The following is a 23,198-nucleotide window of genomic DNA, read 5'->3' on the forward strand; positions in this document are numbered from 1 at the left end:
CCTAACATGTACCCTATACGCATAAGTTACTAAAACCCTTACCTTAATTAATTCTTTTTGTTTTGGCAAGTGCATCTCATGTCACACTTTGGTATGTAATTACTAATTAGTAATTACTGGACAGACTCAGCTGGCATTGGTTTTTCACTGGCCGTTTTGTTTTGTCTCGAATTTCAAGTCTCAACTCAAAATCAGCCCAGAAGAAGTAAGTAGAAAAGCAAAGATTTACTGGAATTCAAGAAAAGTAAATTATAAATAACGTACACACAGAAACACTTGTAGGAAAAAAAAAAAAACACTTTTCTAAAGTCAGCAAACAACAACTAGACCAAACTCAAGCCTTTTCTCTGGCCGTAAACTGTAAGTGATATCAAAACTCAAAACAAAAGCCTTTCTTTTCAAGTTCTGTTATCACTTCTCAAGTTTCTTCATCTGGGTTTCTCTTTATTGGAAATCTAGCTATGCCCTTTCTTGCTTTTATTTTTATTTGTTTTTTTCATCTTTCATAAGCATTACAGTCTTTCATTTGATTTATTTTCTTGCTGAATAATCATATTCTGATAGGTTTAGGGAAAAGGAAATGGGGTGCATGTTGTGTATTTTCCTTGCTTTTTAAGTGGGAAACACAGACAAGAAAAAAAGGGGTTTGTGAATTGATTGTGGAAAGTTGGTTAGGGATTTTTTTTTTGGGTTTATAGTGGCTTTGGGCATCTGGGTTTTTTCAGAATAGTATAAAAGTTTGATTTTTTAATTTTTAATTTTTAATTTAATTTAATTTAATTTTTTTTGTGGTGGGTTTTGATGAAAGTGAGGGATTTTGTAGGTTTTTAATGAGGGCATAAAGCTTCATGTGGGTTTTTATGTTGGGTTTTTGAGACTGAGATATAAAGTTTTTTGGTTTTTTACTTTCAGATGAGAAGGGGGTTTTGGCCCCCCTTTTTGTTCTGGGTTTTCTGGTGTGGCATTATTGTTGGACAGGGTTTGTGAAGGTTTTGGTAAATAAATATTCCGGTTTTTTGGAGGGTGGCGTTTTGTTTTTATTTATGTGAACTATGTTGAAGCAGATACTTAGTAAGCTTCCTAGAAAGCCATCTAAGAATGCTGATAATCGTGAACATGGTGGAAGCCATACAACACTTTTGAATTCTTCTACCAGTTCTAGAAGCAGTGATTTAGGGACAAGCAAGTCTGGAAATTCTATTGCATCTCATGTGGCCCTTAATTATGCTTCGGATATTGGACCATATAATGATAAAAAGTTTGCTCGAGGTGCAAACCCAAAGGTGAATGGGATTCCAGTGTCTTCTTTTTATGAAGCATTGCCTGGATTCAGGGATGTTCCAAGCTCTGAGAAGCAGAGCTTATTTATAAAAAAGCTTAACATGTGCTGTGTCATATTTGACTTCACTGACCCAACAAAGTATATCAAGGAAAAGGAAATCAAGCGAAACACATTGTTAGAGCTTGTGGATTATGTGACTTCAGTGAATGGCAAATTTACTGAAACTGTGATGCAAGAAGTCATAACAATGGTATCTGCAAATTTATTTAGAACTTTCAATCCTCAACCACGTGAGAACAAAGTCATAGAAGCTTTTGATGTAGAAGAAGAGGAGCCTTCCATGGATCCTGCATGGCTTCATTTGCAAATTGTGTACGAGTTTTTCTTAAGGTTTGTTGCATCGCCTGAGCTGGATGCAAAATTGGCCAAAAGGTACATTGATCATTCCTTTATTCTGAAGTTGCTGGATCTATTTGACTCTGAAGATCCTAGAGAAAGAGAATACTTGAAAACGATTTTGCACCGCATCTATGGAAAATTTATGGTTCATCGTCCTTTTATCAGGAAAGCTACAAACAACATATTTTATATTTTCGTTTTTGAGACTGAGAAGCATAATGGGATAGCTGAGCTTTTAGAAATTTTAGGCAGTGTTATTAATGGGTTTGCTCTGCCACTGAAAGAAGAGCATAAATTGTTCCTAGTTCGGGCACTGATTCCCCTGCACAAACCAAAATGCTTGCCAATGTACCATCAGCAGTTATCTTACTGCATTATGCAATTTGTAGAGAAAGATTGCAAGCTTGCTGATACTGTCATAAGGGGTTTATTGAAGTACTGGCCAATTACAAATTGTTCAAAGGAAGTCATGTTCCTAAGTGAGTTGGAAGAAGTCTTAGAAGCAACTCAACCTTCAGAATTTCAGCGTTGTATGGTTCCCTTGTTTCACCAGATTGCTCGTTGTCTGAGCAGTTCACACTTTCAGGTAGCAAGTTTATCCCACTTTGCTTATGTTCATTTATATCTATGCAAACTTCACTTTCTTTTTTGGAACATGATTGATATTTGCAACATGAGAGATATCCAAGTTCAGCACTTATTTAATTTTTACCTAGATGCATTCTCTGCTTTATATTGAAAGTGCAATTTATTCACCTTTTATTCTGGATCATCCCTAATTTCTGTTATGTCTTTCTCTTCATCTCTGCTTTAAAGTAAGTTTAGAAGTATCATTCATTCAAATTGTTCTTTCCATGTTTCCGCCATTTCCTACACTGTGATCACTTATGTTATGTTCCCATGTGTGAATTATTAGAGACAATTGGGAATACTGCAATTCTCTTCATATGGGTTGTTCACTGTTGAGTGCTGATAAGCTGATCAAGTCCAATACACTTTAGTTCCTGACTACCTGCAGTTTGTTGTTTACTTTTGGTGTATCTTACCTTCTTATTTATTATACTACTAGAATTTTCTGTCTGGGAAACTCAAGTATGTTCAGTTTTTATGAGAGATTAATGTTGATGCAAATGGAGGATCCGGACTGAACAGAGTGGATATGTAAATAGTATTGCTAGAAAGTGCCAATGAGCTCTAACCAAGGTTGTGAATATCATACTGATGACTGTTTCTGATTTACTGAAGAAACGAAATATTTTGGTGCTGTTGGTCCCAGGGTACTGTTTCAAGATTACTGCTATATATATATGTATGTATATAATAGTTATTTGCATTCCAATATAAAACAAACAATTTTAGTTGTATGAACTCGTACAAAATAAATTTTTACTAGACTAATATTTTCTTTTAGTAATTACTTGGCCAATCAATATTGTTTCTTTGTGATTTTTATCCATACCATAGCATAGGTCTTGGTTTGAAGCGAGAAAGGAAATTGTATATTATATTTTTTATTTATAAAAAATTAAAAGAATATTCCTGGCTGAAATGTATTTTTTACTCGGAATGGCCTGTGTTGGCCAGAACAATCCGGAATGTTGTTCTGATATTTGAGGTAAGTCGAAACAAGGGGGCGTACTTGTACCAGGGTACTGGTATGGCAAATACCACATGTACCAGCCGGTATGAAATGGTTACCACAATGTTGGCTTTAACGCAAATGCCACCTTCTCCCTTTGTAAGTGTAAGGGTGAAGAATGAGATTGTGGGTTCAAGACTCACTGGATGTGTGTATAACTCAATACAATAAAGCAGTGTCCCACCAAAAAATGAACGGAAAAAATACAGATATGAGTTAATATGGTATCTTGCTCTGTTGACTGTTGATTTAGTTAAGCCAATAGATGGTCAATATATTTGTTATGGTTCTCTTTCTTTTTCTTCACCTGCTCCTAGTCTCCCTGCATTTTAAGCTTTGGATCCCCACACATGTAATAGATTTTCGTCCAATGGAGTAGTTAAATGGCATCTCCTCCTCTTGCAAGAGCAAGATAAAAAGTGAGGTCGTGGGTACATGTATAACTTATCACCACCACCACAACAACAAAAACGACCACTAAGCCTTAGTCCAAAATTTTTTTAGGTCGGTTATGGATCCTCAACAAATTAGTTAGAGTTGGCCACATATATTTTTTTCTGCCATTTACTCTATCCAAAGTAATTTCTCTGTTATTTCCTTAATTGATTTATTCTTTTTTAACTAATTTTACTAAATGAAATATTATTACTATTTTTTTTTTTTAAATTTCATAGACACATGATTGAACTAGTTCCCTTCTACAGATTTGGTGCCATATGCCTATGTGCACCTAAGTTTTGTTCTGTAATAACAACTGTTAGGGAATCTAGTCTAGACATTTGGAAGTTAATTGAAGTTTGTATTGTAGAGTAATGTTTGGAGCACCTAGTGACAAACCCAGAGAAAATTTGGATTTTAATTGGATATTTCAGTTTGGTTTATGTAGGAATGTGTTGATGTTAAGCAACCATGATATATTTGTAATGGATTCTAATACTTGTAAGATTTTTTACATTAGTAAAAGAAGTGTATTAGTTAATGTGCCCAGTGAACAGAAAGTAGTGTTCACCTTTTCATTTAGTGCTGTTCAAGCTTACTATATCTTTTGCTTGGCAATCAAGGCTTTACCTCCTAATCAATACCTCAGCATTGGTTGTTACATGCTTATTTCGTAGGTGAGCTCAATGCCTTAGCATGTTTTTATCAAACTGTCCCATGTTATAATATTCTGAAATGTCGGTGATTTTATAATGCTGTTAAAGTTGTAACAAGTTCTATAATGTTGCTTAAGTTATGATTGATTGAAACAGATTTTTACTATCTTTCCACAATCTCAGTGCAGGATACAAAAATGGCTATTTCTATCCATCAGATATATAATTAAAAATCTTACATAATATGGAAAAAAGCTCTTTCCCTATCTTATGTCCTGAAAATTAGCATCCCAGAACTTCAGTAATACAACTTTTCTATCAACTTGAAGTTACTCAAGAAAAGTGTGGTTGTGGGGTTCTCTATTTTAACCATATTGCCTGAGCAGTTAAGGAGGCTTCCTATGCTAATTGCAGGATCTGCTGCCTGAACCTAATGGATTCTCAACTTGAAATTTTCTCTGAACAACATATGCATTGATGATGCATGTGCTTTTAAATCTACACGAAACTAGGTGGAATTAATTTACATATACTTGACATCAGTCGTTAGCCACCCCCCCCACCCCTCGCTTTTTTAATTTTTGTTTTTGTTTTTGTTCTGTAATGAGCTTAGCTGACCGAACACGTATTTTTTTGGCTGGAATATCCTCTACAGAAATGGATAGAGCACACTGACACTTTCTTCTCATGTTGCGTTTATGAGAGCATAACGTCCTTCCATTCCAGTCCTGGATACGTTCTCACATAATGCTGTTGATTCTTCTTTCCTTAGGTGGCAGAGAGAGCTTTGTTCTTGTGGAACAATGATCACATTGAGAACTTGATCAAACAAAATTGCGAGGTCATACTGCCCATTATCTTTCCTGCATTGGAGAGAAATGCTAGAAATCATTGGAATCAGGCTGTGCATGGTCTGACCATAAACGTCCGCAAGATTTTCTATGATCTTGATCCTGAGCTGTTTCAGGAATGCTTACAAGAGTTTCAGGAAAATGAATTGAAGGAAGATGAGGTCAAAGCAAGACGTGAGGCCGCATGGAAACGTCTAGAGGAACTTGCTGCAAAAAAAGCTGCCAGTAATGAAGCGGTGCTTGTTCTTCGGAAAGCATCAGTTCCCAGCTTTTCAGGTTAGCGAAAATAAGAGGTATTTGTTGGATGTCTTGTTAACTCTAATATACTACAGAAAAAGTTCAAGACAAGAGTGTATCCATTGAATCCAACAAGCATTTTTGGGTTTGTAGAGAGGTTCAAGACAAGATAATGTAGAGTGGTTCTTATCCATAACCATAGACAAGCAAGCATTTTTACAGTTATTTTTTTATTCTTAAACTTTTATGTATCTAATCCTTTTATAGCTTGAAACAACATATGCAAGACTTTATACCATTCATTTGAAGTCTGGACTGGCATATAAGTGTATGCACACCTGGTAGGCTAAAATGGAATTTTCTCTAAAATAGATAGTATTGTACCTAAAATGCCCTAAAAAAGCTCCCACCCAGTTAGCCATTACTAATTGAAAATTTGCAAAAGCTAAATCACTGTAGCGTTTGTAAAACTTTTCTTGTGTTTTATTCCTCTCTCTTTCTCTCTCCGTTAAACAAAGAAGAGCCACCACCCATCTAGGAGTCAAGTGACTTTGCAACTTTGAAGGAAGCCGAGCTTTTGATGGTCTTGCCGGCATTGTCAGGGAGGATGATAACCTATCAAAAATAAAAGCAAATTGAAATTGGGAAGTTATCCTTTCCTCAAAGGCCTTAAGGGATTTGCAAGAATCTTTGAAACAATTTTGTATGAAAAATTACGGAGGCTAATTGGTCTTTTTATTTTTTATTTTTTTTTTGAGGGAAGCTAATTGGTCTAAATTGACCAAAGTTTTCGGCACCTGCCACCATAATCACCTGCACCTATAACATCCCAACAATTGACAATTCCATGGAGAGATCAGCATGCGTGGACTCACATGCTTCTGAGAGGCGTGCTCTATAGGACTATAGGACAGGTGGAAAATATAATTTTTCCTTAAAAAAAAGGGCCCATCTAGCTATATTATGTAGACCTAGCAAACAGTTTGGGTCAGGCTTATTGGGTTTGGATAAAAAAATGAGTTATCTTAAATGGGTTGCAAGTGGGTTGAGTCAATTGGGGTTGCTGGTAGATTTGTATTTTTTCCTATGCAAAAATAAATAAATAAATAACTAAACAAAAAAAAAATATTAAATGTAAAAAATAACAAAATACTCAAAAATAAAAGCTAAATAATACAATACATATTGTATTTGTATGGTCACAAGGCCAAAACATGGGGGACATGATGGTTATTTCACTTAAAAAACATCGAATCCATTCTGGCCATCCACACGTGCAGGACAAGAGCATAAATATTCCAAAGGCTGAGGGTAGAATCATTAAATCAATGGGAGACCTCCCAAACCAAGGTCGCAAGGGTTGTTATTGGATACTCTGAAAGTATACTCCCTCCCTCTCACATAGAAGTGAACCCCCCTATGTGAGCGGGAGGGATTATACTACCGAAATACCCAATAATTTTTTAGGACGCAATGGCATGCTCGGTGCAATGGTCATGAATGGGTGCAACAGGCATGCCCATGCAAAAGGACACGGTATGTACTCACACAAACAAAGAATGGAGCACCACAATCCAACCCATTAGCTGAATGACCCTACTACAGAGAAGAATCGCCTGTACCTATGCCAGCCAATTTGTTCGTTGTTTGATTTACCCGGTGGTAATGGTGCAGCATTAGCGGACAAGGGATTGTTGTATCAATTTTGTAATGTATCTGTGACCAATAGGTTGGTAGGAGAGAACTTCGTAAAATATAGGAGTATTTATGTTCTATAAGCATCAGTTTCAGGAGCAAGGAACATCCCTTGCTCCAGCCTAGATTACAAGGGAGTTTTCTACGTAAACTACTGACTTTGGATGGTTTCAATTTCCATATTCATAAATAGGGTGCCCAACATTCAAAAGTTAGCCTTTAATCAAATTTAATGGTGCTCAAATGTATTGATAGTGTGAGTTAAGCAATCATACCCTCTAAATTATCCTTTTTGAGACCTAATTATTACGTACACATAGATTCTCCAATTTATACAATCAAAATTCATTAATAATATCATCACCATAAAAGTTAGGTGATTTGCCATAAAATGCCCAAAACGATGTAATTTTTCTTATTTTTTTAAGAAAAAAAAAAAGTCTTACATTAAAAAAAATCCATAAAATTGAAAAAAAGAGAGTAAAAAATAGAATAATAAGTTTCTATAACTCTGGTGACATTCACGCAACAACTTTTGTTCTTCGATTCTCATCCTCTTAGTGACAAATTTTGTTCAACTTGGAGATAGTGAAAGAGATGTTAGTTCACTTGCAGTAGATGAGACTGATAATGTCATGGATCTTACTAGTTTTATTGCAGAAATTTGGGATCTAGACCAATGCTTTGAGCCTTTTATCACACCTGAGGATGTGGAGATGTTGTTTCAATCTAGGCTACTTTGATACTCTCAAAATATAAATTGTAAGCTCATTTTCTCTAAATCTTGTTGCCTCAAGGTCAAACTAGAAAGAAGACTTTTTAGTGGCTATTATTTGATTCAACGAAGTCATTACATTTGAATGGGTGACTTCATGATATCTTTACATGGTTTAGCTTATATGGTATGGTTAAAAAAACATATGTTCAAAAAATGGGTCGGGTCACAGGCGGGTTGATCTGACCTGACTTGAGAAAAATGGGTCAGTTCACGAGTCAATTCTGACAGATCTAATATTATGGGAACAAAATTAGTATATCTAAAAGTGTGACTTGTGGAGTACCATTCAATAAACGAATTTGATCAGCAAAATTCTAGCAATAATATTTTCTATAGAACAACGAGGGGAGGCGAGACTTTAGGAAGCAGGAGTATAACATTCAAATTCAATGCGTCGCCCTCACAAATTACAAACTTGAGGCCTAGTTTAGTTACTTAGTTTGGTGACTGCTAGTAATAATGCTTTTGATTTTGCTGTAATGGTCATCTATCAATTCTTTCCATGCAATCTACTCCCCTTTATGATTTCTTCCAACTGTTGTTATACAACCTTTGTCTTCACTAATGGCTACGTCAAAATTAACTTTCACAAAAGGTGGTGGTGGCGATCCCAAGAGCTACTTCTCTTTGCTACATCACATGCAAATCCCAATACATTATATGATCAGAATATATATCTTATTAATTTGTCTAAATAAAAGCATTTGATGTACTATTTGTCTTATGATGCGGTTTCTTGTCGACCATATTGTATCACAACAAATTGCCACAAATAGTATGAAATTTCTTACTCCTTCCTTGATAGTTGTGGCTTGAATTCTGATTGTGTCATGAACCTCACCCATTTTGATATTGAGTTAAATTGCATTTCAAAAAATTTGGAAGGCCAATCCAGCATCCCCTAGCAGGAAGGTGCCCTTATTAGGTCACGTCTTGAGGGGTAAGTTACATATGGTCACCTCTACCCCTTTTTGATTATCAGAAAAAAGAAGAAGAAGAAGTTTTCAAGGATTTCTTTCTCGTACTTCTAGAATATCGATTCCTTTTCCTTTTCCTTGTATTGATTCTTTTCCTAATCATTGACCTTGTTGGGATATTTCTCAAGCGATTTTCCATATTAAAAGCTTAATTGTCTCTTTGATCTTTAGTTTTCAAAGCTTCTTCCAAACCTTACTTTTCTAGTGGATTGTTCTCAATATCTCTAAAGGATGTTACACTTGTTTGTGTTTGATATCGGTTTATATAGCTTTTTGCTGAAAATGTCCTAAAATATATTCGTACTTTGAAAATGTGAGGAAAAAAAAAGAGATTTTAAAAAGGAAAAATTATTGAATACTCCGGGAGTACTAAAAAAGTGTATTCTCCCATTTTACATGAATTGTGGGTTCTACTATAAATTTAATTAGTGAGACTCATAGTTATGTGAGAGGAGGGAGTACGCATTTATGGTACTTCGGAAGTATTCAATAATTACCCTTTAAAAAGATGTGTATAAAAGTTAAAAGCAAAAAACTTGTTAAATAAGTTGGAGGCAAACAAACATTTAGACCAATTAGCCTTTGTAATTTTTTTATACAAAATTGTTTCAAAGATTCTTGCAAATCCCTTAAGGCCTATGAGGAAAGGATAACTTCCCCATTTCAATTTGCTTTTATTTTTGATAGGTTATCATCCGCCCCGACAATGCCGGCAAGACCATCACAAGCTTGGCTTCCTTCGAAGTTGCAAAGTCACTTGACTCCTAGATGGGTGGTGGTTCTTCTTTGTTTAACGCGGCGTGGAGGGGGAGGAGTAAAACACAAGAAACGATTTAAAAATGGTACAGTGAAAGTTGCACTGGTTCAAATTAGTGACTTTTATATTTTAAAGAAGATAAAATTCATGTAAAAATAAGTGAAAGAGATTTATAAGCTAGGCATATAATGATAGAGTATCTAGGTAAGCATAATAATTGCATACCATATTCTGTAGGAATGGTAACGGGTAAGAGATCTCATTACCTACTCTTGCTCCTACACTTGTTTTAGGGGTAGGTGGGATTTTCTCCAATTTCATAAATAATGTATTGAAGGTTTTCTTAGCTTGAATAGATAAATAAAATATTTTAGTACCAGTCAATATTAGTGTATATTTTCGAAATTGCCTCTATATATATGTTTCCAAGAACTCAAAAAATAACTTCATTTAACTCATCATGTATGTATCTATTTCTTCACTAACTCAAAATAACTTCTTTGAACTCATCATTATATTAAGAAAAGCCCATTATCATTTTTTTGAGAAAGCATTCTCCCAGGTTTAAAAAAATATCCAAAAAATGTATGATTTTGTATTGACCGAAATAGTTGGAGCTTATCAAAATAACCGGTACAATCCAAAACCCATATATAACCTAATAGTTTCTCAAAAAAAAAAAGTGTACTAGATTTCTGGAGAGTATGGAATATTTTTGCTAATACTATTGTTACGATACTATTTATAACTATGTGGTTTTCTCTCCCAATGCATGCTCCTATCCCATGTTTGGGTGGAAAATTAAATCTCCACCTTGCATCATCCTTTCCATGGGGCGGATTTTCCCTAACTAATTCAAAATGGGCAAATGTTATTATCCAGTATGGTCAATTCCAATCCATTCTTGTTGAAAATTACCCACCCTATTTTATCTTGGCCTCAATTTTAGACGATTCCGCTAAGTTTTAGCTAATATGATATGTTTTGTAAAGATAATCTTAAGAATATCCCTGATTTAATTTTGAATTAATTAATAACTTAATATGATATAACATAGTGTAACAAGGATTTAGTATTTTTGTGTATATAATATATATATTCGAATAAAGTTAGCTCTAATCCTAAAATGGTACCCGAATAAAAAATTATAAAAATCCAAATCCAGAGTATTAACAATAATTTTACTTTCTATTGACTGAAAGAGGTACTAAAATGGAATTGACAACTTTGTTAGTATCTCTCATAGTCGGATCAAATAACATCCATTCTCACCTTAAGCGTGTTTTTCAACAGTAACTAATATGAACCTTTAGTTTAGACCTTTCCGCACGGAGAGAGAGAGAGAGAGAGAGAGAGAGAGAGAGAGTTTCTCTTTTCATCAGCAGCAGCTATTGTCAACTTTATTTTATCTTACTCAAAGGTTCCATTGACGGACTGTGAATGTTCTAATGAGTATTTTGGTCAGTATTCTCTCTCTTTCTCTCTCTCCCTGTGTCTGTGGCCCAATGGAATTGAAAAAAAGGAAAAGAATAATATCTATACTTCTCTTGCACTGCTTCTCTATGAAGTCATTACCTCTTTTACTATAAAGAACATTCTTGTGCTCCTTTTTTTAACTTAATCTTATCTGGGTTTGCTTCACCTTCAATGTTCTTTTGCTTTTTTATTTTTCGTTCCTACTATGTAAGTTGTTTACTTTATTTCTTTATCGTTCCTTCTTTTTTAGTTTTTCAAGAATTGTTTTTGAATACTAGTTTGATTAAAAAAAAAAATGATGTCTTGGTGTTATAGATCGAACCAGATCCTGCCATCGTCTGAGCCAAGCCGAGTTAGCTGCTAATTTTGAAGGAAAAAAGGGGGCAAGAAGGTGAATTTTCTCTTCAACCCAGTTCTTAGCTTGAAGAACTTAGTTAAAAGACTGGAGCTTTTGGTGTTTGTATCTAATTTTGGAAGTTGTTACTGGGTTCTGTTTGAAGTGTCCTTGTCGTTTTTGTTTGGTTTTATCTGGGTGTCTGAGTTTGAGTCAAAGGGTGTCAAATCATGGAGATAAGTTTGCCAAATTGTTGAATTTTGGGGATAGTATGATAAAAATCAAAATTAGTGTTTTTCATTTGATGCTTTTTGACTAATGAATTGGGGTTTGTGTAATCTATATATGGGAGTGGGTGTTTGTATCTGAGATTAATACAAGTGGGTCTGTTTTGTTGTTCACTGGTTTAAAATGGGTTTTTTGCATCTGGGCTTTCTTCCCTGATGGTGAGACTCTTGTCTCTTTGATGGATTGGGTTCTGCTTTGAGAGAGCCTCTGAAGTCTAGAAACAGCTGGGTTTGATTGGACTTGTGTTTAATATCATTAATTTTTCTTCAAGTTATGATCAAACAAATATTTGGTAGGCTTCCCCGGAAGCCATCTAAGTCGGGTGATAATCGTGAATTTGCTGGATCATCTGACCCTTCATCAAATACTTCCATCAATTCGAGAAACAATGACCTAATCTCGAATAGTGCAACGCTTTCAGGCCCTGACTTTGCTCCAAATTCAGGATATAGTTATGGAAGTAAAATTCCCCAAGTTGTTAATCCAAAACTCAATGGTAATCTAGTAAATGGTCCTTATGAAGCATTGCCAGGATTCAGGGATGTCCCCGGCTCTGAGAAGCAGAACTTGTTTATCAAAAAGCTGAACTTGTGCTGTGTTGTCTTTGACTTCACCGATCCAACAAAGAACCTGAAAGAAAAGGACATCAAGCGGCAGACGTTGCTTGAGCTGGTGGATTATGTTACTTCTGCAAATGGGAAGTTTACTGAAACTGTTATGCTAGAGGCTATAAAGATGGTGTCTGTGAACTTATTTAGGTCATTTACTCCACAGCCCCGTGAGAACAAGGTTTTAGAGGCTTTTGATTTGGAGGAGGAGGAGCCTTCAATGGACCCTGCATGGCCTCACTTGCAAATTGTGTACGAATTTCTTCTGAGGTTCGTTGCATCTCCTGAGACAGATGCAAAGTTGGCCAAGAGGTACATTGATCACTCTTTTGTTCTAAAGTTGCTAGATCTCTTTGATTCTGAGGATCCCAGAGAGAGGGAGTATCTGAAAACAATTCTACATCGCATCTACGGGAAGTTTATGGTGCATCGCCCATTTATTAGGAAAGCAATCAACAACATCTTCTTCCATTTTATTTTTGAAACAGAGAAGCACAATGGGATTGCTGAGCTTTTAGAAGTTTTGGGCAGTATAATCAATGGGTTCGCTCTGCCACTAAAAGAAGAACACAAGTTATTCCTTGTTCGGGCTCTAATCCCTCTTCACAAACCAAGATGCTTACCAATGTACCATCAGCAGTTATCGTACTGCATTACGCAATTTGTGGAAAAAGACTGCAAGCTTGCTGACACAGTCATAAGGGGTTTACTGAAGTATTGGCCAATCACAAATAGTTCAAAGGAAGTCATGTTTCTAAGTGAGCTGGAGGAAGTTTTAGAAGCAACTCAGCCAGCAGAATTTCAAAGGTGTATGGTACCCCTGTTCCGGCAAATTGCCCGTTGCTTGAGTAGCTCACATTTTCAGGTAGTGAGCCCTTTAAAGTTTGATCTTAATCTACTTCAGCTTACACTTCCCATCTTGAAGCTTGCTTTGAAATATTTGGTGTTCCCACTTGCTATTTTCCTGGTTTTTTCCTGTAGTAATTGCAGTTTGAATCTGGTGACATGCCTGGTTATGTTGAAAAATGATGATTAATTTCTTTCCTTTCTAAGTGGGAAGAATGCCTTATGGCAAATATAACAGTGAAATCTGAAATGTATAGTTGGCTTTCTCACTTGCTGGTACTTACCTCTGGTTGGTTTTATTGCACTAATTTCTTTATTCAATTTATAAAGCAATGGCTTTATATAAGAAATCTAAGATTGTTGTGATTTTCCAAATATCTTTGCCTGTGTCACTTCTTTTCTGAGTTAGCGTATCATTACTTTTAGTTTTAGATGATAATGTACATATGCAATTTTGGTCTTTGTTAAAATCATAAACATTGATTTTGACTTGTTTGTTTTGGTCAATTTAAATAAATACATTAAACTTGGTCAATGTTATTGATAAATTTAGCTTAAATCGTGGACAGTGGTAATTTGTGTTAGTTATATGTGCTTATCCATTTCTATTAATTTTGTGATGAAAAGAACTACTTAATCATTGCTAGATTTAGTATAAATTAATCTTTTGTATTTTTTGTATTTTTTTTTTTTTAATATTTGGTAACTGAATCAAACTCCTATATTTTATCCCTAGGAATGTTATTAATTGACTAGAATTGTTGGACAGAATTAAATATTGAGATAATGAGTTGAGGACCCCTAGCAAAAAAAAATAAATTAATTAATGAGTTTTGAGCTCAATTGCTAGGGTAATTTTTCTAGTCCATAAATAAAATTTCTTGAAATAGTGGGTAGATTTCTTCATGGCATTCCTGCATATTTCTTGGGATTCTGAATTTCTTAAGGTATGCTTGGAACGTACTTGGAGAATCTAAAGGACATGGGTGATCGACTAAGGAGACTTAGTGGTGGAATAAGGAGGTAAAGCAGCAATTAGATTAAAGAGAGAGTTATAGAAGCCTACCTAGATGTAGGGACAATGCTGCTTATGAAAATCATAAAGTGGCGAAGAGGGAAGCAAAAAAGGCTGTCCAAGAGGCTAAATGTAAGGCTTATGAGGAACTACATAGCAAGTTGGGGGCAAAGGATAGAGAAGAATATTTATAAACTTGCTAAGACAAGTGAAATGAAAACAAGAGACTTGAATGGTGTCAAGTGCATTAAATATGAAGATCAAAGAGTGTTAGTAAAGGAACGGGAGATTAAAGAGAGATGGAAAAGTTATTTTGATAAAATTTTTAATGAGAGCAATAGATTGGAGTGAATTGAGTAACCCAGTTGAGGATAGAAACTGTAGGTTTGTTCAAAGAATTAGGTTGACCAAGGTATAAGGCACATTGAGGACATGAAAACAAGAAAAGCTACAGGACTTGATGAAATTCCCATTGAAGTTTGGAAGTGCTTTGGAGAGTGGATGTATGCTGGTTGACAAACCTTTTCAATAAGATCTGAAGTTTTAACAAAATGCTGAGTGAAATGGTGGAGAAATATTCTGATACCTATTTACAAAAACAGGGAGATATTCAAAATTTTATAAGTTATCATGGGATCAAGCTTATGAGTCACACTATGAAACTTTGGGAGAGAGTGATTGATTATAGGTTAAGACACGAAACAACAATATCAGAGAATCCAAGGATGTTGTTTTCTAGGGAGATCTACTATTTTCTTACTTAGACACCTAATGGAAAAATACTGAGAAGCCCATGAAGATTTTCATATGGTTTTTGTTGACTTGGAGAATAGGCCCCCTAGAGAAGCCCATGAAGATTTTAAACAAATGAGTTTCCATTACTATAGGTTTATATCAAGGATCAACATTTAAGTCCATATCTCTTTGCATTAGTGATGGATGAGCTCACTAAATCAATTCAAGTTGAAAACTCTTGGTGAATGCTTTTTGTAGATATAGTTTGCACTATGATGGATTGGGTGTTAGGAAGATAGGAACCTTTAATCAAGTATGGCACTTTGGGACAGAAGAAACGCATTCATGGAGGTGTGTAGTAGCTATGAAGTATGGTGAGGAATGGGGTGGATGGACCTCAAAACTTGTACAAGGGACTCATGTCTGTTGCTTTTGGAAAAGCATTAGGGTGGGGTGGCCTGGGTGGGACAGACTTTTACAATATGTACACTTCGATGTAGCAGATGGCTGCGTTCGCTGAGTACAGTTTTAGCATGACATATGGTGTGGGGATCATCCTTTGAAGATGGGTGTTTGCCAATTTGTACACATGCTCCATAGCTAGAGAAGCGTTAGTTGATTTGTATTGGTTAGAAAGATAGATGGGGAGATGTGGAGCTAGAATGTAAGGTTTCATACAGATTATAATGATTGGGAGTTGGAGTCAGTAGACTCCTTTCTAAATGTTCGTTACTTAAACATCCCTAGAAGAAAGAGTTGTGACAATGAGTTGGAGATTGAAAGGGAGAGGGGACTTTGGTGTTTGTACTTTTAACAATGTCTTACGAGGTCCAGGTGCCCTGTCTTTCTCATGGAATAGTATTTGATGTGTAAAGGCCCCAAGGAGGGTTGATTACTTCGTATGGACAACAACATGGGGGAAGTTCCTAACATTTGATAGAATCATCAAGAGAGGGTACACGTTAGTAGAATAGTGTTGTATGTGTTGGTTGTGAGGATATGGTGGATCATTACTGTTACATTGCACTGTTGCTTATGATTTCCCATGGAATGGCCCTTGTTGTGTGAAGGACCCAAAGAGGCTTCGTATGGACAACATGTGGGAAGATCAAGATCCTAACATGTGATAATCTCATTAAGAGGCTACATGTTAGTAGGTTGGTGCTGTATGTGTCAGTGCAGCAGACTAAAAGCTCTAATACCATGTTGTTTGGATGAAAATGTATTTTTAGGGTTTATTAGTTAATAACCCTAACACTATACAGCACAAAAATTATGGTTCTGCCCCAAACATTATACTAACTCGTAACTGTTACTATTACATTGTGGAGTGTAGTCTTTAGATCTTTCAGGATTCAATAGTTATTATTGGAATAGGTCGTTGATCTCTTGTTTGGTTGGAGGAATTAGGTTGGCAAACATTCCGCAGATACTTAGAACACAGTCCTGTTATGTTTAATGTGGACATTGTGGAGGGAACAAAATCATCATACTTTTGAGGATACAAAAAGTTCTGCGACTCAATTGACAACATTTTTTTATTAGATCTTTGTTTGATTGGTCTTCACTCTTCTGTGTGGGGTTGAATTTCAATATTTGCAACACTTTTGTACATAGTACCTTTTCTTTTTTAATTCTATAGGCTTCTGTGTTCATGATACATGTTACATAGCACCTTTTCTTTTTAATTCTATAGGTTTCTGTGTTCATGATACATGTACACGGAGTAGTCTTTTTTTTTTTTTTTCAATAAAAAATCATTACTTATAAAAAAAAACCAGCTAAGCTTACTGAATGTTGGGCTGTTAAGGAACAATATTTTCATAAAATGAGTGTAGTTGAAATGAGAATGTTAAGATGGATAACAAAAGGAAAGATAAGATTTTAAATTAGAAAATTTGCTTAAAAATAGGGGTGACCCTTATTGATGAAAAGATGAGGGAGAATCTCTTGTGATAATTTGGTCATGTACAAAGGAGAGCAATTAATGCACTAGTGAGAAAGAGAGTTGATTCACGTTGAGGGAAACATAAAAATTAGAGGAAGACCTAAAATAACATTAGTAGTAAAAAAGGGCAGGTAAATTATGGAGGTAGCAGAGAGTATGACTTCGGATAAAATAGAATGGTGGAAAAGAATACTTGTGGCCGACCTAGATTAATCTGTTGAGGATCCATTGCTGGCCCCTAAATTATATTTTGTAATTGAGGGAGATGGGGAGTGAGGAGAGGAGAGAAGGGGAGGTGGCTGGAGAATACAATTTTTAGTATATTTTGACTACCTTTGCCTTTCCTCCTCTCTCCTCTCCTCCTTCCTTCGCGAACATAGGGTATAGATTTGGAGGTGTCTATCTTACTTAGGGGTGTAAAACATTGGTACCTTCCCCTACGTTAGTCTTCCCAGGGATATGTGGGGTTTCATTTGTAGCTTGAAATACTGTTTATATATATGATAGTAGCAATCATGGTGCCTCTGTTGACGGTGTCACAACACCAACATTTTTGTGACTGCTTTGAGGACTTATTCCTGTCATGTTATTCTTTCATTTCTTATGATTGGTTACAACTCTTCAGTAATTACTAATTATATATGTCAAGTCTAAACAAGATGGCTTAGAACAGGATTTCTGAAACTGGAAAAGGTAAAAAAATATAAAAGAAAATAACTATTAAAAAAGAATATTAAAGAAAATATTGGACAGGCCACAAAAGGCACTAGTGATTTGCATTTACTATGGAGTATTTAGCCCCTCAAAAAGTTCATTTCCCATAAGCCATTCCTTGATTCTTGTATTGTAAAGACATGGGTTCAAGGCCCAAGCCCATTATATTATCCTAGTCCAAGTTGTGCTAGGAACTCTAGTCGTAATTGTAAAAGTTGTCCTAATTGTACTATTGTGACCATAGGGTTAGTTGAGGGTTAGTTTACCATATAAACCCGACTATAAGTGCATTATAATACAAATAGAGAGGTGAACAGTGAAGATGTAGTCGTTTAGGGCTTTATGTTGTAGATGTATGCCACTAAGGTAGAAACACGTTAATCCCGTGTAGCTACATCCGGTCTCTCTCTCCTCTTTATTTCTTCTTAATATATATATATATATATATTTATTTATTTTTTTCATTTTTAGTGTTGTGAACTGTGCAATATTAGTTAACATGATGTTCTTACAAACTTGTTAAATAATTTGTATATCTATCATGATTGAACATCTGATTATGGTGCTTGGGAAAGTTTTAAAACTTTTCAGCTTTTCTCGGGCATATAGGGACATGAATTTCAGTTGCTTATGTTTTCAGTGCAAACTATCAGGGATGGTAAGCTAAAAGATGCTAGATTATATTTGCTGTTTAATAAATTTTTTGTACTTGTATTGGGAGATAAAATTTGTATTTAACATTGAGAGGAAACAAATGCTGCCTGTGGTTCAATCGGAAGTGTAGAGATGGCTGGGTGAAGGGTTGCTGGACGTGCAATCTGTCCTGTTGGGCCTGCCTGTTGAAGCAACTGGTTGGCTAATATGTAAACCTCTATTATTGCTGGCTTGCTAGATAGAGGCTCTAGGTAGGGACGTGGCTGCTTGCATATAGTGAGGTTGCTGCATTGCTCATTTATTATGATCAATTATTAACTTATTAGGTTTGATTTTAAGCTTGAGTCTTCTCTTTATCTGATTTATAAATTGCTTTACTGGCTGCTTGATCCTTGGGTGTTAAGAACTACTGACGAATATTTTTGTCTACTTTGAGTTTCAAAGCTTAACATAGTTGTTCAGCATGTACTGCACTGAACATGATTAATGATTGAAGAGTCATGGTTACTTGTGTGCCACTGGGAAATAATGATTGAAAAGGTTCATGATTGCCCAAATGGGTATTGAGCTTGAAGTTATAATGCAAATGGTTGCCAGTCATTTGTAGATCCTACTGTTACATGAACTGAAGGAAAAAATGATGGACAAGAGTTAATGAGACAGACTTGATTTAGTGTTATTCAATGTCTACACTGGTTTGACCAGGCAAGTGGTCTACCTTAATTTGCAAAATTTTCCTGTTTTACATAAAAAAATGGGAGGTGGAGAGAGGTTGAAGTGTGATGATGTTGCGACAGCGTCAGCGGTTTAAACAGGTTAAAAGTATGACAGTAGTTAAGATGTTAGGGTAGCAGTTGTGGTCTGATCTGGTGGTATGGATGGCAATGCAATTATAGTGATGAAATTGATGCTGTCGTTGAGTGTTAGGTTGGTGGCAATGGTGATGTAGTGGCTGTAGTAGCTGGCTGGTGGTGGGGTGAAGGTGTTGTTTTGTCATGGGAGTGATTGTGGTTGTGTTTGTTTATATCAGTGCTGTGGATTAGATGAATTGTTCTTAGCTCATGACAAAACAACACCTTCACCCCACCACCAGCCAGCTACTACAGCCACTACATCACCATTGCTACCAACCTAACACTCAACGACAGCATCAACTTCATCACTATAATTGCATGAATGTGAACCAGGTATAGTGAGTAAATCGCTCTTTCTTGTTCAAATCATTTGATAGCCTGGGTTATTTTTCAATAAACAATAATTATGAATTGAAGTAGTATAATCAGTGTTTTAAAATCCAAACCACATACAGGAAGATCCAACTGGATTGACTGTGAACCAGGAGTTCAGCTGGTTTTATAAACTCTCAGAACCAGACAATTTTACATTTCTGTTTATAACTGTACGTGTCACGATTGGACTGTTTGACCCGCAAAACCATTTGTGGGTTGAGGGGGCCTTTTAGGAGCAATTCTTACACTTTCCAATAGATTGTGACCTAGAGTTCAATGAGGCATGAATAAGATATTGCCGAAAGTAAATCTAAGTGGTGACCAGCTGGAGATCAATTGGAATGTCTGGTACCAGACTAGAGGGAGAAATGTGATTCACCATTGCTAGCATCTATCTTACTAGTGATGCGATGGGGAATTTATGACTCAGAGTGGCAGCAACATGAAGAGCCCAAGTAGAAGGAGATTGCCAGAGTAGGAGACCTTTGAGGGTTGAAGGGTAAAGTAAATGTGATTATGATTGATTTGATGGAAAGATGAGGCCATATCTTTTTCCAGCAAGGATAGATTTATCCCAGGATGAGAAGGTGTTTGCTACTTTGCATGTTTGTATTGTTAATTTAGGCACATTTAGACCTCTAGCCTGGCCTACTTAGTTTAGTATGATGAGTTTTCCTCTGCTGTGAAGTGTTCCCTGTGTAGTAAAAAAATCCAATAAATGCATGCAATACTAGCGGTCTAGCTAGAATCTGCAAAATGGATTACACAGATCTTTTTTTTTGAACCATTGTAGTTCATGAGTCATTAAAGTCATTATATATATATTTGGTGAATGGATATTATTTTTATGATGTTACAATGCGATATTGGAAACTATTTGTTTGTTTATGGTTTTTACTTTAAGTTTTATTATTATTCTAAAATAATTTCTATCGTTTAGGCTTTATTGTTTTCTAGTTTTCTTATATAAGTCATGAAATATGCTTCAAAATTTTTTAGATTTCTTTAGACTTTTTTTTATTCAATATAGCTAAGTTTTTACAAATTTTTTGCTATTTATTTACTTTTTAATTAATTATTCAATTATTTATGATGTGATCATGGTCTAACCTTTGGTTGAATTCTAAGTGCTACCTAAAATCTTGAATCTCTTCCTTTTTTGGTTCTTTGTACGGTTTGGTTTTTAAAACATTGAGTATATTTGATTCATGTACTTAGAAAAAGAAAATTTACCTTGTTCTAAGTTTCCATTCAAGTAGTAAGCATTGAGAGGACTTCTTAGTCATAGGGGCATGTTCCAAGAAAAGAGCTTGGAATTGGTATGAAGGCTTATTTAATGCATAGATGCATATGTTTATATTGGGCATAATACATCTATCGGAACTTAGCCAAGTAAAGTTTGATCAGATGTTTGTATGGTATTTTCCTTTGGCGCATTTTCTAGTTGCACTGTTCTTTGTCAAGGGAGATTGGAGGATCAGGTGCTACAGTGCTCTCCCATCTTATAGGTTGTGGTTCAATGTTGTAATGATCAAGTCTGGGTTTTTGTGGTATTGCCTGTTAACTCAATTAGTGTAGGATTAGCTTGAAATAAACACGTACTTCTATGTACCAACTGTTTCCAATTGCTTATGAAGTGAGTATCCCATAATGGTTGCAACTGAAGTTTGTTCCCTTTTACAATCATTTGGAGTTTGTTTGACTTGATCAAATGTCAAAGTATATTCAGTTGCCTTTGGCATACAGGCAGATGTTGGTTAAAAATTCTTTTGTGCGTCAAGATTTAAAATGAGATTCTGGTTTAGGACTTCCATACCTTGGTCATCTACTCATATTGGGATCCTGATCCTAGTATAATTTCTAATAGATGATGATAATACATCATATGTGTTTCCTGAAGTTTGAATACTTGGATGTTTAAAAAAACAGAAAGAACTTGAATATTTTAATGGATACTTGCTTTTACAGGTGGCAGAGAGAGCTTTGTACTTGTGGAACAATGACCACATTGAAAACTTAATCAGACAAAACCGTAAAGTTATTCTGCCAATTATCTTCCCTGCTCTGGAGAAAAATGGTCGTAACCACTGGAATCAGGTGGTTCAAAGCTTGACGATTAATGTCCGCAAGATCTTCTCTGATGTTGATCCTGAGCTATTTGAGGAATGCTTGCGCCAGTTCCAGGAAGATGAAGCGAAAGTGGAGGAGATCAAAACAAAACAGGAGACGATATGGAAGCGTTTAGAAGAGATTGCTGCATCCAAAGCTGCAAGTAGTGAAGCACTTCTCAATCCGCACACGATAACCACCGAAACATCTTTGAACTAATGTGAAGGTCTCAATTTTTTTGGTTAATAGGAGCATTAGATGGTTAATGGTGCTTTAAGAGGTTGAATGCACATGGATGGTTGTCTAAACTTGTAGCTGCTCATGCCGCTTTCAGGGCTGTTAGTGCCACAAAGATCAATTGCACATGACACCTCTATGCAGCACTGAAGTTTGTAATCTGGAATTCACACAGATACTGTATATGGGGATACACTGCAAAATTAAGTCGGAAGCTCCACTCCACGTATGTGAGAAAGAAGACATAGGTGATATTTATGGCCTTTTACTTGATATTTAAATTGTTGAGATGAGGAAGTTGCAGATCAAAGGTAATTTACACACCTGGACTTGATTTCAATGAGTTCTGAAATACTTATTGAACTAAATTTCATTTGTGCATGTGTATGTATTAATATTATTTATTGATTGATCTTAGAGAACCCTTTTTTCAGTGTGAATTGTTGATTACATAGATGTTGATATATTTAAGTGATCTCAATTGGAAGAAACCTTTGTATTTTTATTTTTTGGTCTGACAAACATCTGTTCTCTCTGTAGTATATTTTCAATCTAAAGGTATGTTTTAGAGTTTAGCAGTAAGTGTATTAGCCTATTGGGGTGATTTGTTCTAAATCTAGATGCTCAGGGTGAATATGAAACCGCAAAGGGTATTCCTCCCATTTCACTTTTGCTGTTAGTATTCCATCCATTTGTTTGTTCATCCTATGTTTGTGCATGCATTGTCTGGATTTAGAACTTCTAGAGGCTTGAACATCAAAATACTTACCATTTCCGTTTTTCTTACAAATCTTCCAGCTCCATTCCAGATGTCCTGCTAATGACTCCCATTCTAGGAGTTCATAAGCTCATTATTACAGTCTTCCTTTTCATCTGCTCACCAATTTTACCATTCTGTTTTGGTTTATTTCTTCAGCTGCCACAAACTGAAGAAATCAGGATAGCTCTAATATTTTCCTCTGCATTTTTTTTTTTTTTAATAGTCAATGACATTTATTTTGTTTGTTTGTTTGTTTTGCTAAGCTATACCAAAAGCGCTTGATAGGTTTATGGAGCTCCTTTGCATTCTGCTTGGTCTTTAAGAACACCAAATGGTCTTCCTCCAATCGACGTGGGCAGATAGTGTGTCATATATATATATATATATATATGAACTAGCTAGCCAAAGCAGAGGCAAAGTAGAGGCTGAGAGCCTTTAAGAGTACAGATCAGAAGCATTAAAGCTTAAAATACTAGATAATTCAGAAGAGGGCGTTATCGAAAATTACAAAATCATCTTGGTTGAGAACAAACCCT

At 35.6% G+C, this 23,198-nt stretch overlaps 2 protein-coding genes across 7 annotated transcripts; both read left to right on the forward strand.

Moving 5' to 3' along the window:
• Positions 1 to 269: 269 nt before the first annotated feature.
• On the forward strand, positions 270 to 5,892 carry LOC115982334 (serine/threonine protein phosphatase 2A 57 kDa regulatory subunit B' theta isoform-like). 3 transcript variants are annotated; one of them, XM_031104907.1, is made up of 3 exons: positions 270 to 360; positions 913 to 2,267; positions 5,187 to 5,892. In XM_031104907.1, exons 2-3 carry the CDS (start codon positions 1,053 to 1,055, stop codon positions 5,544 to 5,546), a joined length of 1,575 nt encoding a protein of 524 aa, XP_030960767.1. In that variant the 5' UTR covers positions 270 to 360; positions 913 to 1,052; the 3' UTR covers positions 5,547 to 5,892. The 3 variants fall into 3 exon arrangements, with proteins under 3 accessions (XP_030960767.1, XP_030960766.1, XP_030960768.1); XM_031104906.1 differs by having other exon boundaries at positions 295 to 360; positions 824 to 2,267; XM_031104908.1 differs by lacking the exons at positions 270 to 360; positions 5,187 to 5,892 and adding an exon at positions 5,070 to 5,180 and having other exon boundaries at positions 369 to 2,267.
• Positions 5,893 to 11,018: 5,126 nt separating this feature from the next.
• LOC115982335 (serine/threonine protein phosphatase 2A 57 kDa regulatory subunit B' theta isoform-like) lies at positions 11,019 to 23,004 on the forward strand. Of its 4 annotated transcripts, none has more exons than XM_031104911.1 (4): positions 11,019 to 11,169; positions 11,501 to 13,280; positions 21,525 to 21,891; positions 22,000 to 22,477. In XM_031104911.1, exons 2-3 carry the CDS (start codon positions 12,081 to 12,083, stop codon positions 21,882 to 21,884), a joined length of 1,560 nt encoding a protein of 519 aa, XP_030960771.1. In that variant the 5' UTR covers positions 11,019 to 11,169; positions 11,501 to 12,080; the 3' UTR covers positions 21,885 to 21,891; positions 22,000 to 22,477. The 4 variants fall into 4 exon arrangements, 3 of the variants coding, with proteins under 3 accessions (XP_030960771.1, XP_030960769.1, XP_030960770.1); XR_004089597.1 differs by adding an exon at positions 22,926 to 23,004 and having other exon boundaries at positions 11,020 to 11,169; positions 21,525 to 22,213; XM_031104909.1 differs by having other exon boundaries at positions 11,020 to 11,169; positions 21,525 to 22,477.
• Positions 23,005 to 23,198: the final 194 nt, after the last annotated feature.

This window comes from Quercus lobata, chromosome 3, assembly GCF_001633185.2.
Source record: "Quercus lobata isolate SW786 chromosome 3, ValleyOak3.0 Primary Assembly, whole genome shotgun sequence".
In the NCBI taxonomy this organism is placed as follows: Eukaryota; Viridiplantae; Streptophyta; class Magnoliopsida; order Fagales; family Fagaceae; genus Quercus; species Quercus lobata.

Excerpts from the sequence above, each read along its gene's own strand:
- LOC115982334 (XM_031104907.1), top strand. The coding sequence starts at position 1,053 with ATGTTGAAGCAGATACTTAGTAAGCTTCCTAGAAAGCCATCTAAGAAT. Across the intron at positions 2,268-5,186 it reads TGAGCAGTTCACACTTTCAG|GTGGCAGAGAGAGCTTTGTT; the intron begins GTAGCAAGTTTA and ends TTCTTTCCTTAG.
- LOC115982335 (XM_031104911.1), top strand. The coding sequence starts at position 12,081 with ATGATCAAACAAATATTTGGTAGGCTTCCCCGGAAGCCATCTAAGTCG. Across the intron at positions 13,281-21,524 it reads TGAGTAGCTCACATTTTCAG|GTGGCAGAGAGAGCTTTGTA; the intron begins GTAGTGAGCCCT and ends TTGCTTTTACAG.